Here is a 23,653-nt window from a genome sequence, read left to right on the forward strand (position 1 = left end):
TGTTTGTCTTTTTGTGGTTGAGTTTTGACAGAATCATGTAGATTTTAGAGATCAGGCGCTGGTCGGAGATGTCATAGCTGAAAATTCTTTCCCAATCTGTAGGTGGTCTTTTTACTCTTTTGGTGAAGTCTTTAGATGAGCATAGGTGTTTGATTTTTAGGAGCTCCCAGTTATCGGGTTTCTCTTCATCATTTTTGGTAATGTTTTGTATTCTGTTTATGCCCTGTATTAGGGCTCCTAGGGTTGTCCCTATTTTTTCTTCCATGATCTCTATCGTTTTAGTCTTTATGTTTAGGTCTTTGATCCACTTGGAGTTAGTTTTTGTGCATGGTGTAAGGTATGGGTCCTGTTTCAGTTTTTTGCAAATGAATATCCAGTTATGCCAGCACCATTTGTTAAAAAGGCTTTCTTTTCCCCAATTAATTGACACTGGTCCTTTGTCAAGTATCAGCTGCTCATACGTGGATGGATCTATGTCTGGGTTCTCAATTCTGTTCCATTGGTCTATGTGTCTGTTGTTGTACCAGTACCAGGCTGTTTTGACTACTGTAGCTGTATAATAGGTTCTGAAATCAGGTAAAGTGAGGCCTCCCACTTTCTTCTTCTTTTTCAGTAGTGCTTTGCTTATCCAGGGCTTCTTTCCCTTCCATATGAAATTGGTGATTTGTTTCTCTATCCCCTTAAAATATGACATTGGAATTTGGATCGGAAGTGCGTTAAATGTGTAGATGGCTTTTGGTAGAATAGACTTTTTTACTATGTTAAGTCTTCCTATCCATGAGCAAGGTATGTTTTTCCACTTAAGTATGTCCTTTTGAATTTCTTGTAGTAGAGCTTTGTAGTTTTCTTTGTATAGGTCTTTTACATCCTTGGTAAGATTTATTCCTAAGTATCTTATCTTCTTGGGGGCTACTGTGAATGGTATTGATTTGGTTATTTCCTCTTCGGTGTTCTTTTTGTTGATGTAGAGGAATCCAAATGATTTTTGTATGTTTATTTTATAACCTGAGTCTCTTCCAAACTCTTCTATTAGTTTCAGTAGTTTTCTGGAGGATTCCTTAGGGTTTTCTGTGTATATAATCATGTCATCTGCAAATAGTGATAACTTTACTTCTTCCTTGCCAATCCGGATACCTTTTATTTCTTTGTCTAGCCTAATTGCCCTGGCTAGGACTTCCAGCACGATGTTGAATAAGAGCGGTGATAAAGGGCATCCTTGTCTGGTTCCCGTTCTCAAGGGAAATGCTTTCAGGTTCTCTCCATTTAGAGTGATACTGGCTGTTGGCTTTGCATAGATGCCCTTTATTATGTTGAGGAATTTTCCTTCAATTCCTATTTTGGTAAGAGTTTTTATCATAAATGGGTGTTGGACTTTGTCAAATGCCTTTTCTGCATCAATTGATAAGATCATGTGGTTTTTGTCTTTTGTTTTATTTATGTGATGGATTACATTAATGGTTTTTCTGATATTAAACCAGCCTTGCATACCTGGTATAAATCCCACTTGATCAGGGTGAATTATTTTTTTGATGTGCTGTTGGATTCTATTGCCTAGAATTTTGTTGAGGATTTTTGCATCTATGTTCATGAGGGATATAGGTCTATAATTTTCTTTTTTTGTAATGTCTTTACCTGGTTTTGGTATCAGGGAGATGGTGGCTTCATAGAATGAGCTGGGTAGTATTCCGTCATTTTCTATGCTTTGGAATACCTTCAGAAGTAGTGGTGTTAACTCTTCTCTGAAACATTGGTAGAACTCTGCAGTGAAGCCGTCTGGGCCAGGGCTTTTTTTTGTTGGGAGTTTTTTGATAACCGTTTCAATCTCTTTTTTTGTTATGGGTCTATTTAGTTGTTCTACTTCTGAATGTGTTAGTTTAGGTAGGTAGTGTTTTTCCAGGAATTCATCCATTTCTTCTAGGTTTGCAAATTTGTTAGAGTACAATTTTTCATAATAATCTGAAATGATTCTTTTAATTTCATTTGGTTCTGTTGTGATGTGGTCCTTCTCGTTTCTTATTCGGGTTATTTGTTTCCTTTCCTGTATTTCTTTAGTCAGTCTAGCCAATGGTTTATCAATTTTGTTAATTTTTTCAAAGAACCAGCTTTTGGCTTTGTTAATTCTTTCAATTGTTTTTCTGTTCTCTAATTCATTTAGTTCAGCTCTAATTTGTATTATTTGCTTTCTTCTGGTGCCTGATGGATTCTTTTGTTGCTCAGTTTCTATTTGTTCAAGTTGTAGGGACAGTTCTCTGATTTTGGCTCTTTCTTCTTTTTGTATTTGTGCATTTATCGATATAAATTGGCCTCTGAGCACTGCTTTTGCTGTGTCCCAGAGGTTTTGATAGGAAGTATTTTCATTTTCGTTGCTTTCTAAGAATTTCCTTATTCCCTCCTTGATGTCTTCTTTAACCCAGTCTTTTTTCAGGAGGGTATTGTTCATTTTCCAAGTATTTGATTTCTTTTCCCTAGTTTTTCTGTTATTGATCTCTAGTTTTATTGCCTTGTGGTTTGAGAAGATGCTTTGTAATATTTCGATGTTTTGGACTCTGCAAAGGTTTGTTTTATGACCTAATATGTGGTCTATTCTAGAGAATGTTCCATGTGCGCTAGAAAAAAAAGTATATTTTGCAGCAGTTGGGTGGAGAGTTCTGTATAAGTCAATGAGGTCAAGTTGGTTAATTGTTGTAATTAGATCTTCCGTGTCTCTATTGAGCTTCTTACTGGATGTCCTGTCCTTCTCCGAAAGTGGTGTGTTGAAGTCTCCTACTATAAATGTGGAGGTGTCTATCTCACTTTTCAATTCTGTTAAAATTTGATTTATGTATCTTGCAGCCCTGTCATTGGGTGCGTAAATATTTAATATGGTTATGTCTTCCTGATCAATTGTCCCTTTTATCATTATATAGTGTCCTTCTTTATCCTTGTGGTGGATTTAAGTCTAAAGTCTATTTTGTCGGAAATTAATATTGCTACTCCTCTTCTTTTTTGCTTATTGTTTGCTTGATATATTTTTTTCCATCCTTCGAGTTTTAGTTTGTTTGTGTCTCTAAGTCTAAGGTGTGTCTCTTGTAGGCAGCATATAGATGGATCGTGTTTCTTTATCCAGTCTGTGACTCTCTGTCTCTTTATTGGTGCATTTAGTCCATTTACATTCAGGGTAATTATAGATAAATAAGTTTTTAGTGCTGTCATTTTGATGCCTTTTTATGTGTGTTGTTGACAATTTCATTTTTCCACATACTTTTTTGTGCTGAGGCGTTTTTCTTAGTAAATTGTGAGATCCTCATTATCATAGTGTTTGACTTTATGTTAGTTGAGTCGTTACGTTTTTCTTGGCTTTTATCTTGAGTTATAGAGTTATTATACCTTTTTGGGGTTACCTTATTATTTACTCCTATTTTTCTAAGTAAAAACCTAACTTGTACTGTTCTATATCGCCTTGTATCACTCTCCATATGGCAGTTCAATGCCTCCTGTATTTAGTCCCTCTTTTTGATTATTGTGATCTTTTACGTATTGACTTCTATGATTCCCTGTTATGTGTATTTTTTTTTAATTAATCTTAATTTGTTTGTTTTTGTGATTTCCCTTTTTGAGCTGATATCAGGACGTTCTGTTTTGTGACCTTGTGTTGTGCTGATATCTGATATTATTGGTTCTCTGACCAAACAATATCCTTTAGTATTTCTTGTAGCTTTGGTTTGGTTTTTGCAAATTCTCTAAACTTGTGTTTATCTGTAAATATCTTAATTTCGCCTTCATATTTCAGAGAGAGTTTTGCTGGATATATGATCCTTGGCTGGCAGTTTTCTCCTTCAGTGTTCTGTATATGTCGTCCCATTCCCTTCTTGCCTGCATGGTTTCTGCTGAGTAGTCAGAACATATTCTTATTGATTCTCCCTTGAAGGAAACCTTTCTTTTCTCCCTGGCTGCTTTTAAAATTTTCTGTTTATCTTTGGTTTTGGTGAGTTTGATGATAATATGTCTTGGTGTTTTTCTTTTTGGATCAATCTTAAATGGGGTTCGATGAGCATCTTGGATAGATATCCTTTCGTCTTTCATGATGTCAGGGAAGTTTTCTGTCAGGAGTTCTTCAACTATTTTCTCTGTGTTTTCTGTCCTCTCTCCCTGTTCTGGGACTCCAATCACACGCAAGTTATCCTTCTTGATAGAGTCCCACATGATTCTTAGGGTTTCTTCATTTTTTTTAATTCTTTTATCTGATTTTTTTTCAGCTATGTTGGTGTTGATTCCCTGGTCCTCCAGATGTCCCAGTCTGCATTCTAATTGCTCGAGTCTGCTCCTCTGACTTCCTAGTGCGTTGTCTAATTCTGTTATTTTATTGTTAATCTTTTGGATTTCTACATGCTGTCTCTCTATGGATTCTTGCAACTTATTAATTTTTCCACTATGTTCTTCAATAATCTTTTTGAGTTCTTCAACAGTTTTATCAGTGTGTTCCTTGGCTTTTTCTGCAGTTTGCCTGATTTCATTTGTGATGTCTTGAAGCATTCTGTAAATTAGTTTTTTATATTCTGTATCTGATAGTTCCAGGATTGTATCTTCATTTGGGAAAGATTTTGATTCTTTTGTTTGGGGGGTTGGAGAACCTGTCATGGTCTGCTTCTTTAAGTGGTTTGATATGGATTGTTGTCTCCGAGCCATCACTGGGAAACTAGTTTTTCCAGAAAATCCGCTAAAAAAAAATGCAGTCAGATCCCTATCAGAGTTCTCCCTCTGGCTCAGGCTATTCGGATGTTAATGAAGCCGCCTGGGGAGGGTGGAGGAGGGAACAGAGAGATAGGAGAGTAGCACCTCAGAATATAGCCAGAGTTGCTTGTCTTGCTTGGAATGATTATTATATGTGAGATTCCTGCGGGGCGCATCGCCTATGTGTGCTGGCTGTGTGGAGATTGCCCCCGGGGGGTCTGGCCCGCTGGAGTCAAGGTCAGATCCTCCGCTTTCAGCCCCACGCCCAGCGTCAAGGCTCCCCTACTGAGACGGTGCACTCTCGACTCCAAAATCAGTCGCTGCCTCCCGGGGACTTCTCGTCCCTCCAGCCGCGTTGCCGTGCCGCCTCCGCTAACCAGTTGGGCCGCCTCCCGGGGTTAGTTCAGGTGGGTGGAGCAGGTCCTCGTGCTTGTGCCGTGACCGAGCGTCCCGGCTGGGATGCTGTTCTCCCCGCTCCAATACCAGTCGCTGCCTCCCAGGGACTTCTCCTACTGTCTGCTTCCCACGCCGCCCGCGCGACCCAACTGGGCCCCCTCCCGGGGTTAGTTCAGGGGGGTGGAGCAACTCTCCGTGTTTATGCCGTACCTGCGTCCAGTCCAAATCCCGGCGAGACGGTTCCCCGGCTGGGACGCTGCTCTCCCCGTTCCAAGTCCAGTCACTGCCTCCCGGGGACTTCTTCTACCGGGTGCGTCCCACGCCGCCCGCGAAACCGGCTGGTCCCCCTCCTGGGGTTAGTTCGGGGGGGTGGAGCAGCTCTCTGTGCTTGTGCCGTACCTGACTGTTACGCTGGCTCCAGGCTCTGAAAACAATCGCTGCTTCCCCGTATTAGTTCGTTCTCCGTCTCTAAATCTGTGTTTGTTGTTCAGGGTTCGTAGATTGTTATGTGTGTGATCGATTCACTTGTTTTTCCGTGTCTTTGTTGTAAGAGGGATCCGAGGTAGCGTCTGCCTTGTCCGCCATCTTCTCACTGTAGTTTTTATCTGTATTTCTCTAATGGCTAATGATTGTGAGCATTTCCTCATGTGTCTCTTAGCCCCCCAAATGTCTTCGTTGGTGGAGTGTCTGTTTGCCTATTTCTGAATTGGATTAGTAGTCTTTTTGTTGTTGAGGTGTTGAAGTATTTCTTAGATTTGAGAGATTAGGCCCTTGTCAGATATGTCATAGCCAACATTTTTTTCCCAGTTTGTAGGTGCTCTTTTTGCTCTTTTGGTAAAGTCTTTTGATGAGCATAAGTGTTTAATTTTTAGGAACCCCCAGTTATCTAGTTTATCTTCTGGTGTTTGCACATTGTTAACTATGGAATGAGTTTCATTCATGACGTGTATTATGGCACCTAGCACTGTCCCTAATTTTTCCTCTAGGATCTTTATCTTTTCAGGTTTTGTATTTAGATCTTTGATCCACTGTGAGTTAGTTTTTGTGTATGGTGTGAGGTATGGATCTTGTTTCGTTTTTTTACAGATGAACATCCAGTTATGTTAGCACCATTTATTAAAGAGACTGTCTTTTCCCCATTTAACAGGCTTTGGCCCTTTGTCAAATATCAGCTTCTCAAAGATGGCTGGATTTGCATCTGATTTCTCAATTCTGTTCCACTGGTCTGTGTGTCTGTTGTTGTACCAGTACCAGGCTGTTTTGACTAGTGTGACCAGGCTGTTTTGACTACCGTGGCTATGTAATAGGTTCTAAGATCAGGACATCATACATGAAGAAAGGAAGAGGTCATTAAAAAGACAGGAAAGAAATAAAAGACTAAAATGGATGTCAGAGGAGACTCTGAAACTTGCTCTTGAACATAGAGTAGCTAAAGTGAATGGAAGAAATGATGAAGTGAAAGAGCCAAAAAGAAAATTTCAAAGGGCAGCTCAAGAACACAAAATAAAATATTATAATGAAATGTGCAAAGACCTGAAGTTGGAACACCAAAAGGGAAGAATACACTCAGCGTTTCTTAAGCTGAAAGAGCTGAAGAAAAAATTCAAGCCTCGAGTTGCAATTTTGAAAGATTCTATGGAGCTCTGGTGGTGCAGTGGTTAAGAGCTATGGCTGCTAACCAAAAGTCAGCAGTTCAAACCCACCAGCCACTCCTGGGAAACCCTATGGGGCAATTCTACTATGTCCCATAGGGTCACTATGAGTCAGAATAGACTCGACAGCAATGGATGGACAAAATACTAAATGATGCAGGAAGCATCAAAAGAAGATGGAAGGAATACACAGAGTCACTTTATCAGAAAGTATTGCTTTACACTCAACTATTTCAGGAGGCAGCATATGATCAAGAACCAATGGTACTGAAGGAAGAAGTTCAAGCTGCACTGAAGGCATTGGTGAAAAACAAGGCTCCAGGAACTGACGAAATACCAATTGAGATATTTCAACAAACAGACGCAGTGCTGGAAGTGCTCACTTGCTTATGCCAAGAAATTTGGAAGACAGTTACCTGGCCAACCAACTGGAAGAGATCCATATTTGTGCCCATTCCAAAGAGAGGTGATCCAACAGAATACAGAAATTATCAAACGATATCATTAATATCATGTGCAAGTAAAATTTTGCTGAAGAACATTCAAAAGCAGTTGCGGTAGTACATCAACAGGGAACTGCCAGAAATTCCAGCCGGATTCAGAAAAAGACATGGATCAAGGGGTATTATTGCTGATGTCAGCTGAACCATGGCTGAAAGCAGAGAATACCAGAAAAATGTTTACCTGTGTTTTATTGACTATGCAAAGGCATTCGATTGTGTGGATCATAACAAATTATGGATAACATTGTCAGAAATTGGAATTCCAGCACTTAATTGTGCTCATGAGGAACCTGTATATAGACCAAGAGGCTGTCATCAAACAGAGCAAGGGGATACTGCCTGGTTTAAAATCAAGAAAGGTGTGCGTCAGAGTTGCATCCTTTCACCATACTTATTCAATCTGTATGCTGAGCAAATAATCCAAGAAGCTGGACTATATGAAGAAGAATGTGGCATAAGGATTGGTGGACATCTCATTAACAATCTTCGATATGCAGATGACACAATCTTGCTTGTTGAAAGCAAAGAGGACTTGACGTACTTACTGATGAAGATCAAAGACTACAGTCTTCAGCATGGATTACACCTCAACATAAAGAAAACAAAAATCCTCACAATTGGACCAAAAAGGAACATCGTGATAAATGAAGGAAAGATTGACGTAGTCAAGGATTTCATTTTACTTGGATCCACAGTCAATACCCATGGAAGCGGCAGTAAAGAAATATTGTATTGTATTGGGCAAATCTGCTGCAAAAGGCCTCTTTAAAATGTTAAAAAGCAAAGGTGTCACTTTGAAGACTACGGTGCACCTGACCCGAGTCATGATATTTTCATATGCATGGGAAAGCTAGACAATGAATAAGGAAGACTGAAAAAGAATTGATGCTTTTGAATTACGGTGTTGGCAAAGAATACTGAATATACCATGGACCTCAAGAAGAATGAACAAGTCTATCTTGAAAGAAATACAGCCAGAGTGGTCCCTGGAAATGAGGCTGGCAAGACTTCATCTAGTGTATTTTGAACATGTTATCAGGAGGGATCAGTCTCTGGAAAAGGACATTGTGCTTGGTAAAGTAGATGGTCAGTGAAAAAGAGAAAGACCCTCAATGAGATGGATTGACACAGTAGCTGCAACAATGGGCTTAAACATAACAATGATTGTGAGGGTGACGCAGGACTGGGCACGGTTTTGATCTGGTCACTATGAGTCAGAACACACACAATGGCACCTAACAACAACAACAAGATCGGGTAGTGTGAGGCCTCCCATTTTGTTCTTCTTCTTCAATAATGCTTTACTTATCCAGGGCCTCTTCACTTTCCATATAAAGAATGGTGTTGGAATTTGGATCAGGATTGCATTGTATCTGTAGATTGTTTTGGTAGTACTGGTATTTTCACAATGTTGAGTCTTTCTATCCATAAGCATGGTATGTTTTTCCACTTATGTAGGCCCCTTTTGGTTTCTTGCAGTTGCGTTCTTTGTTTTTGTACTGTAGATGAAGGCTTACAGAGCAAACTAGCTTCTTATTAAACAATTAATACACATATTGTTTTGTGACATTGGTTGCCAACCCCACAACATGTCAACATTCTTCTCTTCTCAATCTTAGGCTCCTCATTACCAAGTTTCCTGGCCCCTTTGGCCTTCTCTTCCTTGCCCCTGGGCTGATGTACCCATTTAGTCTCATTTTGTTTTATGGGCCTGTCTAATCTTTGGCTGAAGGGTGAACCTCAGGAGTGACTTCATTACTGAGCCATAAGGATGTCCAGGGGTCATACTCTCTGGGTTTCTTCAGTTTCTGTCATACCAATAAGTCTGGTCTCTTTTTTGTTTGTTGGTTGGTTTGTTTTTTTGCGTTAGTAGGAATCTTTTAATGCTAACTAAAACCAAAACTGTTGCTGTCAAGTCGATTCCAACTCTTAGCAACCCTATGGAACAGAGTAGAACTGCCTCATAGAGTTTCCAAGGAGCACCTGGTGGAGTCAAACTGCCACCAGGGTTTCCTTTTAATGTTAAGTGATCCTTAAATCTAAATAGTGGGTGATGAGTAGTAGGGGGAATATGTATATTGCAGTAGCATTTTGTGGTTTTCCTAGTATAGGTCTTACATCTCTGGTTAGATTTATTCCTAAGTATTTCATCTTCTTGGGGGCTATTGTAAATGGTATTGATTTGTAGTTTTCCTTTTCAAAATTCTCTTTGTTGATATAGAGGAATCCAACTGATTTTGGTACATTAATCTTGTATCCTGCTACTTTGTAGAAATCTTCTATTAGTTCCAGTAGCTTTCTTGTGGATTCTTTAGGATTTTATATGTATAAGATCATATCATCTGCTAATAGGGATAGTTTTACCTCTCTCTTACCAATTTGGATGCAGTTTATTTCTTTTTCTTGCTTTATTGCTCTAGCTAGGACTTCTAGCATGATGCTGAATAAGAGTGGTGATAAAGGGCATACTTGTCTCGTTCTTTTTCTCAGAGGGAATGCTTTCAGTCTCTCACCATTGAGAATGATTTTGGCTGTTGGTTTTGTATAAATATCCTTTATTATGGCTAAACTCTTAATAGAAGTATAAATTGGTATAAGTTTCCTAAAGAGGCATTTCACAACATGCATCAAGAACATTAAAAGTATTCAAACCCTTGTAGGAATTTACATAAAAGAAATAATCAGAAAAAAAAAGTCAGATATATGCAAAGACTTATTTATAAGGATGCTCATCCTAGCATATTATCAAGATTTGAAAAAAAATCTTACCTAGCACCCTAAACAAGATTTAAAAAAATAATCCAAATGTTCAACTAAAGGCAATTTTTCTGATAATTATTCCGTTCCTCCATGACCTTGCAGCTGTGGGACTCCATGGCACAACATTGCTTTATTTGGTGGGTAGGACTCCATCAGTTTGAGATTGCATATGTAGAGTGACCAAGATTAAGATAATGGACAAAAGTCTTTAATACGGTTCTTTTGAAGATGGATCACTTACCATGCTCCCATCCCATCTTTTCCTTGTACAATTTTCTTGGCACATTCAATTGTCTTCTTTAAATCTGGATTCAGTAGAGCTGTGAAGAAAATAAAGTGGAACAATACCATGCCACCATGTGACATCTAAGTTACAGAGTGATGTCAGGGAAGGTAGCAGGTGCTGACACCTAGGAAAGCTCCCACATGTTTCCAAGAATAAATCTATATCTATATTTTTCTTAGACCACACCAGGAGGTAACAGGATGTGGTCATCTTTTACTAAATCCATTGCTTTTTTTTTTTTTTCTTATAATTCTTACAATCTTTTTTTCATTATAGATATAGAAAAATATATATCCCTCTATAGATATCTATATAATATTTATTCTGTGCTAGGCACTATGAGAAACAGTGGAGATATAAATGACAAACATGATAAACCAGTTCCTGCCCTCACAGAGCCTGCAGCCTGGAAGAGGGTAGAGTCATAACCATTGCCATTGTGTTGATTCCTACTCACAGTGACCCTGTAGGACAGGGTAGAACTGCCTTATAGGGTTTCCAAGGCTGTAATCTTTACAGATGCAGATCACCACATCTTTTTTCCATGGTGCAGCTGGTGGCTTTGAACTGCCAATCTTTCCGTTAGCAGCGAGCACTTAACCACTGCACCACCAGGGCTCCTTGGTAGAGTTGTAGGCAATTATAATACAAGGGATACCTGGAATGATAGGAATGCAGCATGATGTGGGAGCCCTGTGTAGGGGCATCTAATTCAGACTTGAAGGGTCAGGTTGGTGTCAATGGGCCAAGTGACATCTAAGGAATAGATAAGGAAAGGGAGTTGAGGAAGTCACAGGAGGAAAACTGTTCCAGGCTGAGGGAACAGCATGTGAGAGGGCCCGGCGGTACCAGTGAGGAAACCCTATGAGGCAGTTCTTCACCATTCCTCTTCCATTCCCTTGCACTTGGAACTACACTTTCTCCTTATTTATCAACTATCTCTTTATTTGACATTTTGCATTTATGACAATAGTAAAAAACTACTACCTGACTAATTTGCACATTAATGATATATGTCTGGCAGTAATGAACACCAAGGCGCAAGGCAAAAGTAACACTAAAGGTGATGATTAAGGATATGTGTCAACTTGGCTGGGCCATAATTCTCAGCAGTTTGGCAGTTACATAATGATGTAATTTGGCAGTTATGTAATGGTATAGTCATCCTCCATTTTGTGATCTGATGTGATCACCCTCCATTTTCACATAATGCCATTTTGCATAATGACCTGGTCTTTGGAACCTAACCATATTGAAGTGAAGGGAGGGAGTATTGCAATGCCCTCCTTCTTGTCTACACTACAGTCTCTGTCTTCTCTAATCTAGTGTGATGGCTTTTCCTTAAAACATCACTTCAGTGTCCCCTAGTTGCCTGTAAAACAGAACACCAAATCCTTAGCTTAGCCCAGTTTTGCCCCAGCATGCCTTTTCACTTCTACAACCTTAGTTCCCATTGCTTTCCTCCATGAAGCCATCATTCAAGACATGTCAAGAGGTGGGAGACAAAAGCTGTGCCCACCCCAAAGGTAGCACTCCACCCATGATACCCACAGCTTGGGGATCATATGCAATTCCTCCTCTGCAATTTTGTTCATGCTTATCCCCCAAACCGGGTCTGCTCATTCAAACAGTATAGTCATTCAAAATCTGTCACTGACCACCTAGCCCACTGTCCCCTCTCCCTTCTTCTGAATTCTTTTTAGGCCACTTTGATTCAGTACTTATCTATTATTTACATACATACATACATCCTAGTCTCCATTATCTTGCAAACAATTTGAATGAAGGAAAGCTGCATCCATCAAGCACCAGGCAGTAGCAGGTACTGTGCTCAGCACTTTACATACACTGTTGCATGGAAAACTCATAAAAGCCTTATGAAGTAGGTACTATATCCATTTAACAGTTATAAAAACTGAGGCTCAAATCACACAGCTAGTAAAGGTTAGAGCCAAGATTCAGTCTGGCCTCAAACCTGTGGTCTTTCTGCTCCCTCAGCCTACTGGACAGGGGAAGGCATTTTTACACAAGTAACACACACCTTCTATGTTTGTTTGCCAACCTCATCCTCCACCCACAAGTATTTTCTTAAGCATCTTTATGCCCATTTTTTAACATGTTGCTGTAAAAAAAAAAAAAATAGTATATTGTGCTTACAGAAATACCTCACAGGGCAAGGTACAGTTGGCAAACAAACGTAGAAGGTACGCATTATTTGGGTAAAAAAGTGGTTTATGATACCACTGTACTTCCCACAGTACTTAGTACAGGATCTGACACCTCTTGCTCACTTAACAGAGTCTAGCCCTTTTCGTCATGGTGCTTTGCTTCCTTGTGAATTCTATTGCTTGTAGTTACAAATTTTCAGGGAAGACTGTTTTCCTTCTCTACTTAGAATGTCTTCACTCTCTGGATTTTCTAGTTCATCCCTTTCACTGTAGCTTTTGAGGGGTCTCGGCTTTCTGTGGAAGTCTCCAATAAATCTCCCCATCTTGCTCAGGCCCTCCCTGTCTACACAGTGACAATTAAACCTGTGCATTAGGCTACAAGTATCATCTGATGCTCTCAGGACCATTACTGGCTTCAGGCCTCACTTGCTCCTCTTTTTAGCCTCTAGGGGTTTCTCTTCCTTGCCAGGTACTTTCAAAGATGGCAACGTGACAGCATCTGTTGCCCTTGAAGAAGGAAGCGGTGGCCAAGTATGGGTGAAATCAGGCCCGCCAGAACCCTCTGCTCCCACAGTTCAGGCTCAGATGGGTTTGGGTGACTGCAGCCTCCTCCCTGCCTCCTCTCAACATCCCAACACCATCTCTGCCCGTTTGGATGTGGGTTTCTATCGCTCCATTCCCAAGTTATCATGCCTGACTCACTGCAGCCATTTCTCTCTGTCTATCCTGGCAGTGGTGCAAACAGTTAAGCTCTCAACTATTATCCACAGGTACCTCAGAAGACATGCCTGGTGATCTGCTTCTGAAAGGTCACAGTCTTGAAATCCCTATGGAGTAGTTTACTCTGCACACATGGGGTCACCATGAGTTGGAATCAACCCGATGGTAACTAACAACAACAATCCTGGAAATACCGTGCTCAGGCCTCTCAGGGTTGTACCTTGGATGTGGTTCAGCCCAGATCCTACCATCCCCTCCTCCTTCCCCCTCCAAACTTATAGTTACACTCCAGCCTTTGGAAAGGCAGATCTCTGAGCACAACGCCACAGCCCCCAGTTTCCCAACATGGAACAGAGGGAAGGGACCTACCAGAGCATGACACGTGGCAGCGGTTCTTGCCGTGGTCACACCAGTCATTGTTCCGGATCTGGAAGAGGCCATAGCCAGTGTAGTCACCACGCAAGTTGTCATAGACAGCTGAGGGGTTGAACTTGCTCTCAAAGTAAGCCAGGCACACCCCTGAGATGGAACAGGAAGTTCGAGGCTCTAAGGAAAGTTGGAGTTGGGGATGTCTGGGGAGGGGGTGGAGGGAAAGGTAAGGAAAGAAGGAGAGTGGAAGGGCCCCACTCACAGTTTTCAAGGCTGTAGCCATCAAAGTCACTCAGGCCTCCTTCCTGGAGCTTCTTAGCCACCCTGCAGCGCCCTAAGACCCGAGCATCACTTGGCACCACCAGGTAACTGAGGAGGGAGAGAACCACAGATGCTTTCATCTTCTCAAGGCTCCTCACAGCTGAGGGCATGAGTGGTCAGGTAAGCAGACGGAGTCACAGATAATTCCTACAAGATCACAGGGTCACCGGGTCCTCTGAAGGAAAAGAAGAGGATGAGGTGAGGCATGTGGAATTCAGTGTGTTCAGAAAAATGGTAGTACTGCCTGGCTTGACCATGATACTTCTCATCCTAATTCTTTTCCTGGTGTTGCTGCAAACCTGGGACTCCTGAGACGACTCCTCTCCTCCTCTTCTTGACCTCCTGTTCCCTAAGAACATCGTTCTCATGAAGGTCTACCTCCTTTCTAACAAAACTCAATGGCCTTTTCTTGGTTTGTCTCTCATTCACTTCTCTTTGACATTAGCTATAGATGCTCAATTCTTCTCTTCCCCTCTATTGTGAAGGTATTACTTGTTCATCAGGTACACATGGGAAAACAGAAGAGAAAAATTCTGCCATGGTCCCACCACTGAAGCACACCCACTACTGTCATATTGATTTCCCACCTCAGGCTTTTATCCTGGAATATATTCAACTTGTAGTCTTACTCCCAAATTTTCTACAAGCCAAACTCCACTGAGCTTTTTCCTTGCTGTTCACACAAGGAAACAAACTCAGGTCCAGTCCAGATATACCACTTACTAGGTGGACAACAACCAACAAGTCACTTAGCCTCACAATTGCTCAGTTTCCTCATCTGTGAAATGGGGATAATTCATGGGGTGCTTCAGAAGACTAACTGAGATTCTGCATGTAGAGACTAGAGTCCATCCACTGCAGGGCAGGTGGTAAGTCCTCACTAATGTTAGTCCTTCTATCTTCTACTATATATAACAATTGTTCTTAATGACTGCCTTATATCCCATTGAGTGGTGTATTGAACCAATATCCTTCTCCTGGGCATTTATACTGTTTTCAATTTTTACTAATTTAAGTGATAAACATCATGGCACATCTTTGATTATTTCTTTAAAACAAACTCTAGGAATGGAACCACCACAGCAAGTATTAAAAAACATGAATATTATGGATCCTCTCAATTCATATTGTCAGTCTGCTTTCTAAAAGGTTGACAATAATCTAACATCCCATGGGCACTGGGTAAAAGTGCCCCTCCCAGGGACACTGGCTTGTCACCAATTAGTTTTATCGTTTTTAATCTTTGCTATTTTGGTAGATTATAAAAGACTAATTATACCTCTTGAATACACTGTGCTGGACTTCCCCCACCTCACCAGTGCTCCTCCGCTGCTTCCTTCCTTCATGAGGCCCTCTTTCCCTGGACCAGCCACTTCAGCCATTTATCCATCTGGCCTCACTCTTTTGGAGAGCACATGCTGTGGTTCCAACTCTAGGGGATTCTGCAGCTCCAGCTTCACCCCTGCCATCCCACTTCCCTTCAGCCCAGTGGACACTTCCCCACATGGCTCCCACCAGTTTGCAAGCACAACGTGCCCACCGGATTCCCAGGCCCTGGGCTGGAGGCCAGGTGATTTGGCAGTTGGCCACCAATCTCCTCAACCTGTGGTTCTTAGACAAGTGTCTGAGCTTCCAATTTCCTGATGTGTTAATTGTAAGTCACTGACATCGTGGGGTTGTTCAAGAATAAACTGTACTAATGTTTTTTTTAATGTGTTTGAGCGCCTCTGTGGAATCTGAAGTGCATAAGTGTAAAAGGTTGTAATTCTTCATTTCTGTTAGTATTCTCACTGCTACTCTGAGCATAGAGCTGGGAGAAGAGAGACACTCACATTTCCTCATAGCTTTTTTCTTTTTTTTCTCCATGCTGAGCAAAGTAAAAAGAAAACCAAACTAGTTGCCATGGAGTTGACTCTGATTCACGGCAACTCCATGTGTACTAGGTGGTTGATGAATCCTCACACCCTTGAGCAAAGATTCTATTCTCCCTATTTATCAGATAAGGGAAATTTTAGATTCAGGGAGGTTAATTGAGTTTGCCACCACCCATCTGTCAGTTTGTCGTACTGTGGTGGCTTATGTGCAGCTATGATCCTGGAAGCTACGCTACTGGTATTTCAAATACTAGCAGGGTCACCCATGGTGCACAGGTTTCAGCAGAGCTTCCAGACTAAGACAGACTAGAAGGAAAGGCCTGTTGATCTATTTCTGAAAATTAGTCAATGAAAATACTATGGATCACAACAGAATATTATCCCATATAGCACTTGAAGATGAGCCCCTTAGGTTGCAAGGTACTGAAAATACACAGTGGCCACAACAATGGACTCAAGCATACCAACAATCACGAAGATGGTAGAAGACCGGGCAACATTTCCTTTTGTTAACATGGGGTCGCCGTGGGTTGAAGCCAACTGTGACAACAACTAACAACCACAATAATTAAGTTTAAGCCTCACATCTGGTAAGACATGGAACTGGTATCTAGACTAAACCCTTTCCACACATCCACAAAACCCAGGAACTGTCTAACTCACCTGGATTCCTCATCTTCTTTAGCCAACCCGTCACAACAGCCTCTGAATCCTCCTTTTGAACAGACACTTGAGTTTATCCTTCATCTTCATTTCTGCTGCCACCACCTGCCCCCTCATTACCCCAAGCATGAGTCTGTTCAACCTCCTGGTCCCCATCTCTCCAGACCAGCTCCTTCAGGTGGCATTTTCTACCATGATTGAGGAATGCCCCCAAAGCATATTCAACATGTCACTTTGTGAACACTGCAAATCCTTGTTCCCTACCACAGCAAACCCACACTTGGTTTTCTAAGCTCTCCGTAATCTGGCCTTACCCTTCCCAGCCCCAGACAGGTAGATCTGGCTTAGTTAACTCCAGATTCTCACAATGGTCCCTGTTGCGGATTGAATTGTGTCCTCCCCAAAATATGCGTCAACTTGTCTAGGCCATGATTTCCAGTATTGTGCAGGTGTCCTCCATTTTGAGATTTGATGTAATTTTCTAATGTGTTGTAAATCGGTATCTCTGCCTGTGGTTAATGAGGCAAGTTTATGTTAAAGAGGATTAGGGTGGGATACAACACCCTAACTCAGGTCACAGCCTGACCCAACGTAAGGGGAGTTTCCCTTGGGGTGTGGCCTGCATCACTTTTTATCTTGCAAGAGATAAAAGGAGAGAGAAGCAAACAGAGAGATGGGGAACTCATGCCACCAAGAAAGAAAAGCCTGGAGCAGAGTGCATCCTTTAGAGTCTGGGTCCCTGTGCTGACAATCTCCTAAACCAGGGGAAGATTGATGACAAGGACCTTTCCCCAGAGCCAACAGAGAGAGAAAGCCCTCCCCTGGAGCTGGCACTCTGAATTCAGACTTCTAGCCTCCTAGACTGTGAGAGAATAAATTTTTATTTGTTAAAGCCATCTACTTGTGGTATTTCTGGGTTTTTTTTAGCACTAGACAACTAAGCCAGTCCCTCACTGTGCCTCTCTGCACCACCCAATGCCGCTCCACCAGCACCCAGTCACCTACCAATTCTCACCTTGGTACCTTCACACACAGTCCTCCCTCATCCAAGGCCCCTACCATGCCTTTCCCCACCCTAATGCCATTCCATCTTCAGGATGCTATTTCCCCAGATGCTACTTCCTTGGAGCCTGATGCAATTCTCCACGAATCTTCCCCCCTGACTCTCTACTGCCCTCACAGTCAATTCCATGACTCCTAGCAGGTGATCGTCCTGTTTTATGCTATTTCCAATGTCCCATTCTCCAGACAACAATGTGCAATTGGAAATTACAACACATCTTCTCCCGGCAGGCCCCACAGCCTCTAACACTCCTTCAATTGACCAATTAATTGTAACTCCCTGTTTGCTGCCATTCACAAGTATATGCGTATTCCTTGGCCTATGTTCACCTACACCAGGGGTTGAGAAACACTTGGCACTATTGACGTTTTGGGTCAGATAATCTTTGCTCTTGGGAGCTGTCTTGTACATTGTAGATTATTTAGGAGCATGCTTGGCCTCTACCCATTAGATGTCAGTAGCACTTCCCCCACCCCCAACTTGTGGTAACCCAAAATATCTCCAGACATTGCCAAATGTCTGCTGGGGAACAAAATCATTCCCTGTCAAGAACCACTGTCCTATATTAAACAGAGCCCTTGTGGCACAGTGGTTAAGTGTTTGGCTGCTAACTAAAAGGTTGGCAGTTCAAATCCACCAGATGCTTGGAAGCTCTTTGGGGAAATTCTACTCTGATAGAGTCGCTATGAGTCAGAATCGACTCAACAGCAACAGGTTTGGTTTTTTTTTTTTTTTAATAACTTTTATTAAGCTTCAAGTGAACGTTTACAAATCCAATCAGTCTGTCACATATAAGTTTACATACATCTCACTCCCTACTCCCACTTGCTCTCCCCCTCTTGAGTCAGCCCTTTCAGTCTCTCCTTTCGTGACAATTTTGCTGGCTTCCCTCTCTCTCTATCTTCCCATCCCCCCTCCAGACAAGAGTTGCCAACACAATCTCAAGTGTCCACCTGATATAATTAGCTCACTCTTCATCAGCGTCTCTCTCCCACCCGCTGACCAGTCCGTTTCATTTCTGATGAGTTGCCTTCGGGGATGGTTCCTGTCCTGTGTCAACAGAAGGTCTGGGGACCATGGCCGCCGGGATTCCTCCAGTCTCAGTCAGACCATTAAGTTTGGTCTTTTTATGAGAATTTGGGGTCTGTATCCCACTGATCTCCTGCTCCCTCAGGGGTCCTCTGCTGTGCTCCCTGTCAGGGCAGTCATCGATTGTGGCCGGGCACCAACTAGTTCTTCTGGTCTCAGGATGATGTAGGTCTCTGGTTCATGTGGCCCTTTCTGTCTCTTGGGCTCTTAGTTGTCGTGTGGCCTTGGTGTTCTTCATTTTCCTTTGCTCCAGGTGGGTTGAGACCAATTGGTGCATCTTAGATGGCCGCTTGTTAGCATTTAAGACCCCAGACGCCACATTTCAAAGTGGGATCCAGAATGATTTCATAATAGAATTATTTTGCCAATTGACATAGAAGTCCCCGCAAACCATGTTCCCCAGACCCCCGCGCTTGCTCCGCTGACCTTTGAAGCATTCATTTTATCCCGGAAACTGCTTTTGGTCCAGTTCAATTGAGCTGACCTTCCATGTATTGAGTGTTGTCTTTCCCTTCACCTAAAGCAGTTCTTATCTACTGACTAATCAATAAAAAACCCTCTCCCACCCTCCCTCCCTCCCCTCCTCGTAACCACAAAAGTATGTGTTCTTCTCAGGTTTACTATTTCTCAAGATCTTATAATAGTGGTCTTATACAATATTTGTCCTTTTGCCTCTGACTAATATCGCTCAGCATAATGCCTTCCAGGTTCCTCCATGTTATGAAATGTTTCACAGATTCGTCACTGTTCTTTATCGATGCGTAGTATTCCATTGTGTGAATATACCACAATTTATTTACCCATTCATCCATTGACGGACACCTTGGTTGCTTCGAACTTTTTGCTATTGTAAACAGAGCTGCAATAAACATGGGTGTGCATATATCTGTTTGTATGAGGGCTCTTGTATCTCTAGGGTATATTCCCAGGAGTGGGATTTCTGGGTTGTATGGTAGTTCTATTTCTAACAGTTTAAGATAACGCCAGATAGATTTCCAAAGTGGTTGTACCATTTTACATTCCCACCAGCAGTGTATGAGAGTTCCAATCTCTCCGCAGCCTCTCCAACATTTATTATTTTGTGTTTTTTGGATTAATGCCAGCCTTGCTGGTGTGAGATGGAATCTCATGGTAGTTTTAATTTGCATTTCTCTAATGGCTAATGATCGAGAGCATTTTCTCATGTATCTGTTGGCTGCCTGAATATCTTCTTTAGTGAAATGTGTGTTCATATCCTTTGCCCACTTCTTGATTGGGTTGTTTGTCTTTTTGTGGTTGAGTTTTGACAGAATCATGTAGATTTTAGAGATCAGGCGCTGGTCGGAGATGTCATAGCTGAAAATTCTTCCCCAATCTGTAGGTGGTCTTTTTACTCTTTTGGAGAAGTCTTTAGATGAGCATAGGTGTTTGATTTTTAGGAGCTCCCAGTTATTGGGTTTCTCTTCATCATTTTTGGTAATGTTTTGTATTCTGTTTATGCCTTGTATTAGGGCTCCTAGGGTTGTCCCAATTTTTTCTTCCATGATCTCTATCGTTTTAGTCTTTATGTTTAGGTCTTTGATCCACTTGGAGTTAGTTTTTGTGCATGGTGTGAGGTATGGGTCCTGTTTCATTTTTTTGCAAATGGATATCCAGTTATGCCAGCACCATTTGTTAAAAAGGCTTTCTTTTCCCCAGTTAATTGACACTGGTCCTTTGTCAAATATCAGCTGCTCATACGTGGATGGATCTATGTCTGGGTTCTCAATTCTGTTCCATTGGTCTATGTGCCTGTTGTTGTACCAGTACCAGGCTGTTTTGACTACTGTGGCTGTATAATAGGTTCTGAAGTCAGGTAAGGTGAGGCCTCCCACTTTCTTCTTCTTTTTCAGTAGTGCTTTGCTTATCCGGGGCTTCTTTCCCTTCCATATGAAATTGGTGATTTGTTTCTCTATCCCCTTAAAATATGACATTGGAATTTGGATCGGAAGTGCGTTAAATGTATAGATGGCTTTTGGTAGAATAGACATTTTTCCTATGTTAAGTCTTCCTATCCATGAGCAGGGTATGTTTTTCCACTTAAGTATGTCCTTTTGAATTTCTTGTAGTAGAGCCTTGTAGTTTTCTTTGTATAGGTCTTTTACATCCTTGGTAAGATTTATTGCTAAGTATCTTATCTTCTTGGGGGCTACTGTGAATGGTATTGATTTGGTTATTTCCTCTTCGGTATTCTTTTTGTTGATGTAGAGGAATCCGAGTGATTTTTGTATGTTTATTTTATAACCTGAGACTCTGCCAAACTCTTCTATTAGTTTCAGTAGTTTTCTGGAGGATTCCTCAGCGTTTTCTGTGTATATAATCATGTCATCTGCAAATAGTGATAACTTTACTTCTTCCTTGCCTATCTGGATACCTTTTATTTCTTTGTCTAGCCTAATTGCCCTGGCTAAGACTTCCAACACGATGTTGAATAAGAGCGGTGATAAAGGGCATCCTTGTCTGGTTCCCGTTCTCAAGGGAAATGCTTTCAGGTTCTCTCCATTTAGAGTGATATTGGCTGTTGGCTTTGCATAGATGCCCTTTATTATGTTGAGGAATTTTCCTTCAATTCCTATTTTGGTAAGAGTTTTTATCATGAATGGGTGCTGGACTTTGTCAAATGCCTTTTCTACATCAATTGATAAGATCATGTGGTTTTTGTCTTTTGTTTTATTTATGTGATGGATTACATTAATGGTTTTTCTGATATTAAACCAGCCTTGCATACCTGGTATAAATCCCACTTGATCATGGTGAATTATTTTTTTGATGTGTTGTTGGATTCTATTGGCTAGAATTTTGTTGAGGATTTTTGCATCAATGTTCATGAGGGATATAGGTCTATAATTTTCCTTTTTTGTAATGTCTTTACCTGGTTTTGGTATCAGGGAGATGGTAGCTTCATAGAATGAGTTGGGTAGTATTCCGTCATTTTCTATGCTTTGGAACACCTTTAGTAGTAGTGGTGTTAACTCCTCTCTGAAAGTCTGGTAGAACTCTGCAGTGAAGCCGTCCAGGCCAGGGCTTTTTTTTGTTGGGAGTTTTTTGATTACCGTTTCAATCTCTTTTTTTGTTATGGGTCTATTTAGTTGTTCTACTTCTGAATGTGTTAGTTTAGGTAGGTAGTGTTTTTCCAGGAATTCATCCATTTCTTCTAGGTTTGCAAATTTGTTAGAGTATAATTTTTCATAATAATCTGAAATGATTCTTTTAATTTCATTTGGTTCTGTTGTGATGTGGTCCTTCTCGTTTCTTATTCGGGTTATTTGTTTCCTTTCCTGTATTTCTTTAGTCAGTCTAGCCAATGGTTTATCAATTTTGTTAATTTTTTCAAAGAACCAGCTTTTGGCTTTGTTAATTCTTTCAATTGTTTTTCTGTTCTCTAATTCATTTAGTTCAGCTCTAATTTTTATTATTTGTTTTCTTCTGGTGCCTGATGGATTCTTTTGTTGCTCAGTTTCTATTTGTTCAAGTTGTAGGGACAGTTCTCTGATTTTGGCTCTTTCTTCTTTTTGTATGTGTGCATTTATCGATATAAATTGGCCTCTGAGCACTGCTTTTGCTGTGTCCCAGAGGTTTTGATAGGAAGTATTTTCATTCTCGTTGCTTTCTAAGAATTTCCTTATTCCCTCCTTGATGTCTTCTTTAACCCAGTCTTTTTTCAGGAGGGTATTGTTCATTTTCCAAGTATTTGATTTCTTTTCCCTAGTTTTTCTGTTATTGATCTCTAGTTTTATTGCCTTGTGGTTTGAGAAGATGCTTTGTAATATTTCGATGTTTTGGACTCTGCAAAGGTTTGTTTTATGACCTAATATGTGGTCTATTCTAGAGAATGTTCCATGTGCGCTAGAAAAAAAAGTATATTTTGCAGCAGTTGGGTGGAGAGTTCTGTATAAGTCAATGAGGTCAAGTTGGTTGATTGTTGTAATTAGATCTTCCGTGTCTCTATTGAGCTTCTTACTGGATGTCCTGTCCTTCTCCGAAAGTGGTGTGTTGAAGTCTCCTACTATAATTGTGGAGGTATCTATCTCGCTTTTCAATTCTGTTAAAATTTGATTTGTGTATCTTGCAGCCCTGTCATTGGGTGCATAAATATTTAATATGGTTATGTCTTCCTGATCAATTGTCCCTTTTATCATTATATAGTGTCCTTCTTTATCCTTGTGGTGGATTTAAGTCTAAAGTCTATTTTGTTGGAAATTAATATTGCTACTCCTCTTCTTTTTTGCTTATTGTTTGCTTGATATACTTTTTTCCATCCTTTGAGTTTTAGTTTGTTTGTGTCTCTAAGTCTAAGGTGTGTCTCTTGTAGGCAGCATATAGATGGATCGTGTTTCTTTATCCAGTCTGTGACTCTCTGTCTCTTTATTGGTGCATTTAGTCCATTTACATTCAGGGTAATTATAGATAAATAAGTTTTTAGTGCTGTCATTTTGATGCCTTTTTATGTGTGTTGTTGACAATTTCATTTTTCCACATACTTTTTTGTGCTGAGGCGTTTTTCTTAGTAAATTGTGAGATCCTCATTTTCATAGTGTTTGACTTTATGTTAGTTGAGTCGTTACGTTTTTCTTGGTTTTTATCTTGAGTTATAGAGTTGTTATACGTTTTTGTGGTTACCTTATTATTTACTCCTATTTTTCTAAGTAAAAACCTAACTTGTATTGTTCTATATCGCCTTGTATCACTCTCCATATGGCAGGTCAATGCCTCCTGTATTTAGTCCCTCTTTTTGATTACTGTGATCTTTTATCTACTGATTTCCATGATTCCCTGTTATGTGTATTTTTTTTTTTTAATTAATCTTAATTTGTTTGTTTTTGTGATTTCCCTATTTGAGTTGATATCAGGACGTTCTGTTTTGTGACCTTGTGTTGTGCTGATATCTGATATTATTGGTTCTCTGACCAAACAATATCCTTTAGTATTTCTTGTAGCTTTGGTTTGGTTTTTGCAAATTCTCTAAACTTGTGTTTGTCTGTAAATATCTTAATTTCGCCTTCATATTTCAGAGAGAGTTTTGCTGGATATATGATCCTTGGCTGGCAGTTTTTCTCCTTC

The 23,653-nt window shown here is 40.8% G+C and overlaps 1 protein-coding gene across 5 annotated transcripts in view; it reads right to left on the minus strand.

Annotated features, from left to right (window-relative positions):
- Positions 1–23,653, minus strand: part of LYZL4 (lysozyme like 4) — a 136,554-nt gene that overhangs the window by 13,213 nt on the left and 99,688 nt on the right. For 4 of the 5 annotated variants that reach the window (XM_049862323.1, XM_049862322.1, XM_049862324.1 and 1 more), the window contains 3 exons: positions 13,827–14,060; positions 13,565–13,714; positions 10,263–10,341 (listed from right to left, as the gene is read on the minus strand). In XM_049862323.1, coding sequence (XP_049718280.1) covers positions 10,263–10,341; positions 13,565–13,714; positions 13,827–13,995 — 398 coding nt within the window. In that variant the 5' untranslated portion in view covers positions 13,996–14,060. The remainder of the gene's footprint in view (positions 1–10,262; positions 10,342–13,564; positions 13,715–13,826; positions 14,061–23,653) is intronic. The other variant, XM_049862320.1, reaches the window with a different exon arrangement.

This window comes from Elephas maximus, chromosome 20 (genome assembly GCF_024166365.1).
Source record: "Elephas maximus indicus isolate mEleMax1 chromosome 20, mEleMax1 primary haplotype, whole genome shotgun sequence".
Classification (NCBI taxonomy): Eukaryota; Metazoa; Chordata; class Mammalia; order Proboscidea; family Elephantidae; genus Elephas; species Elephas maximus.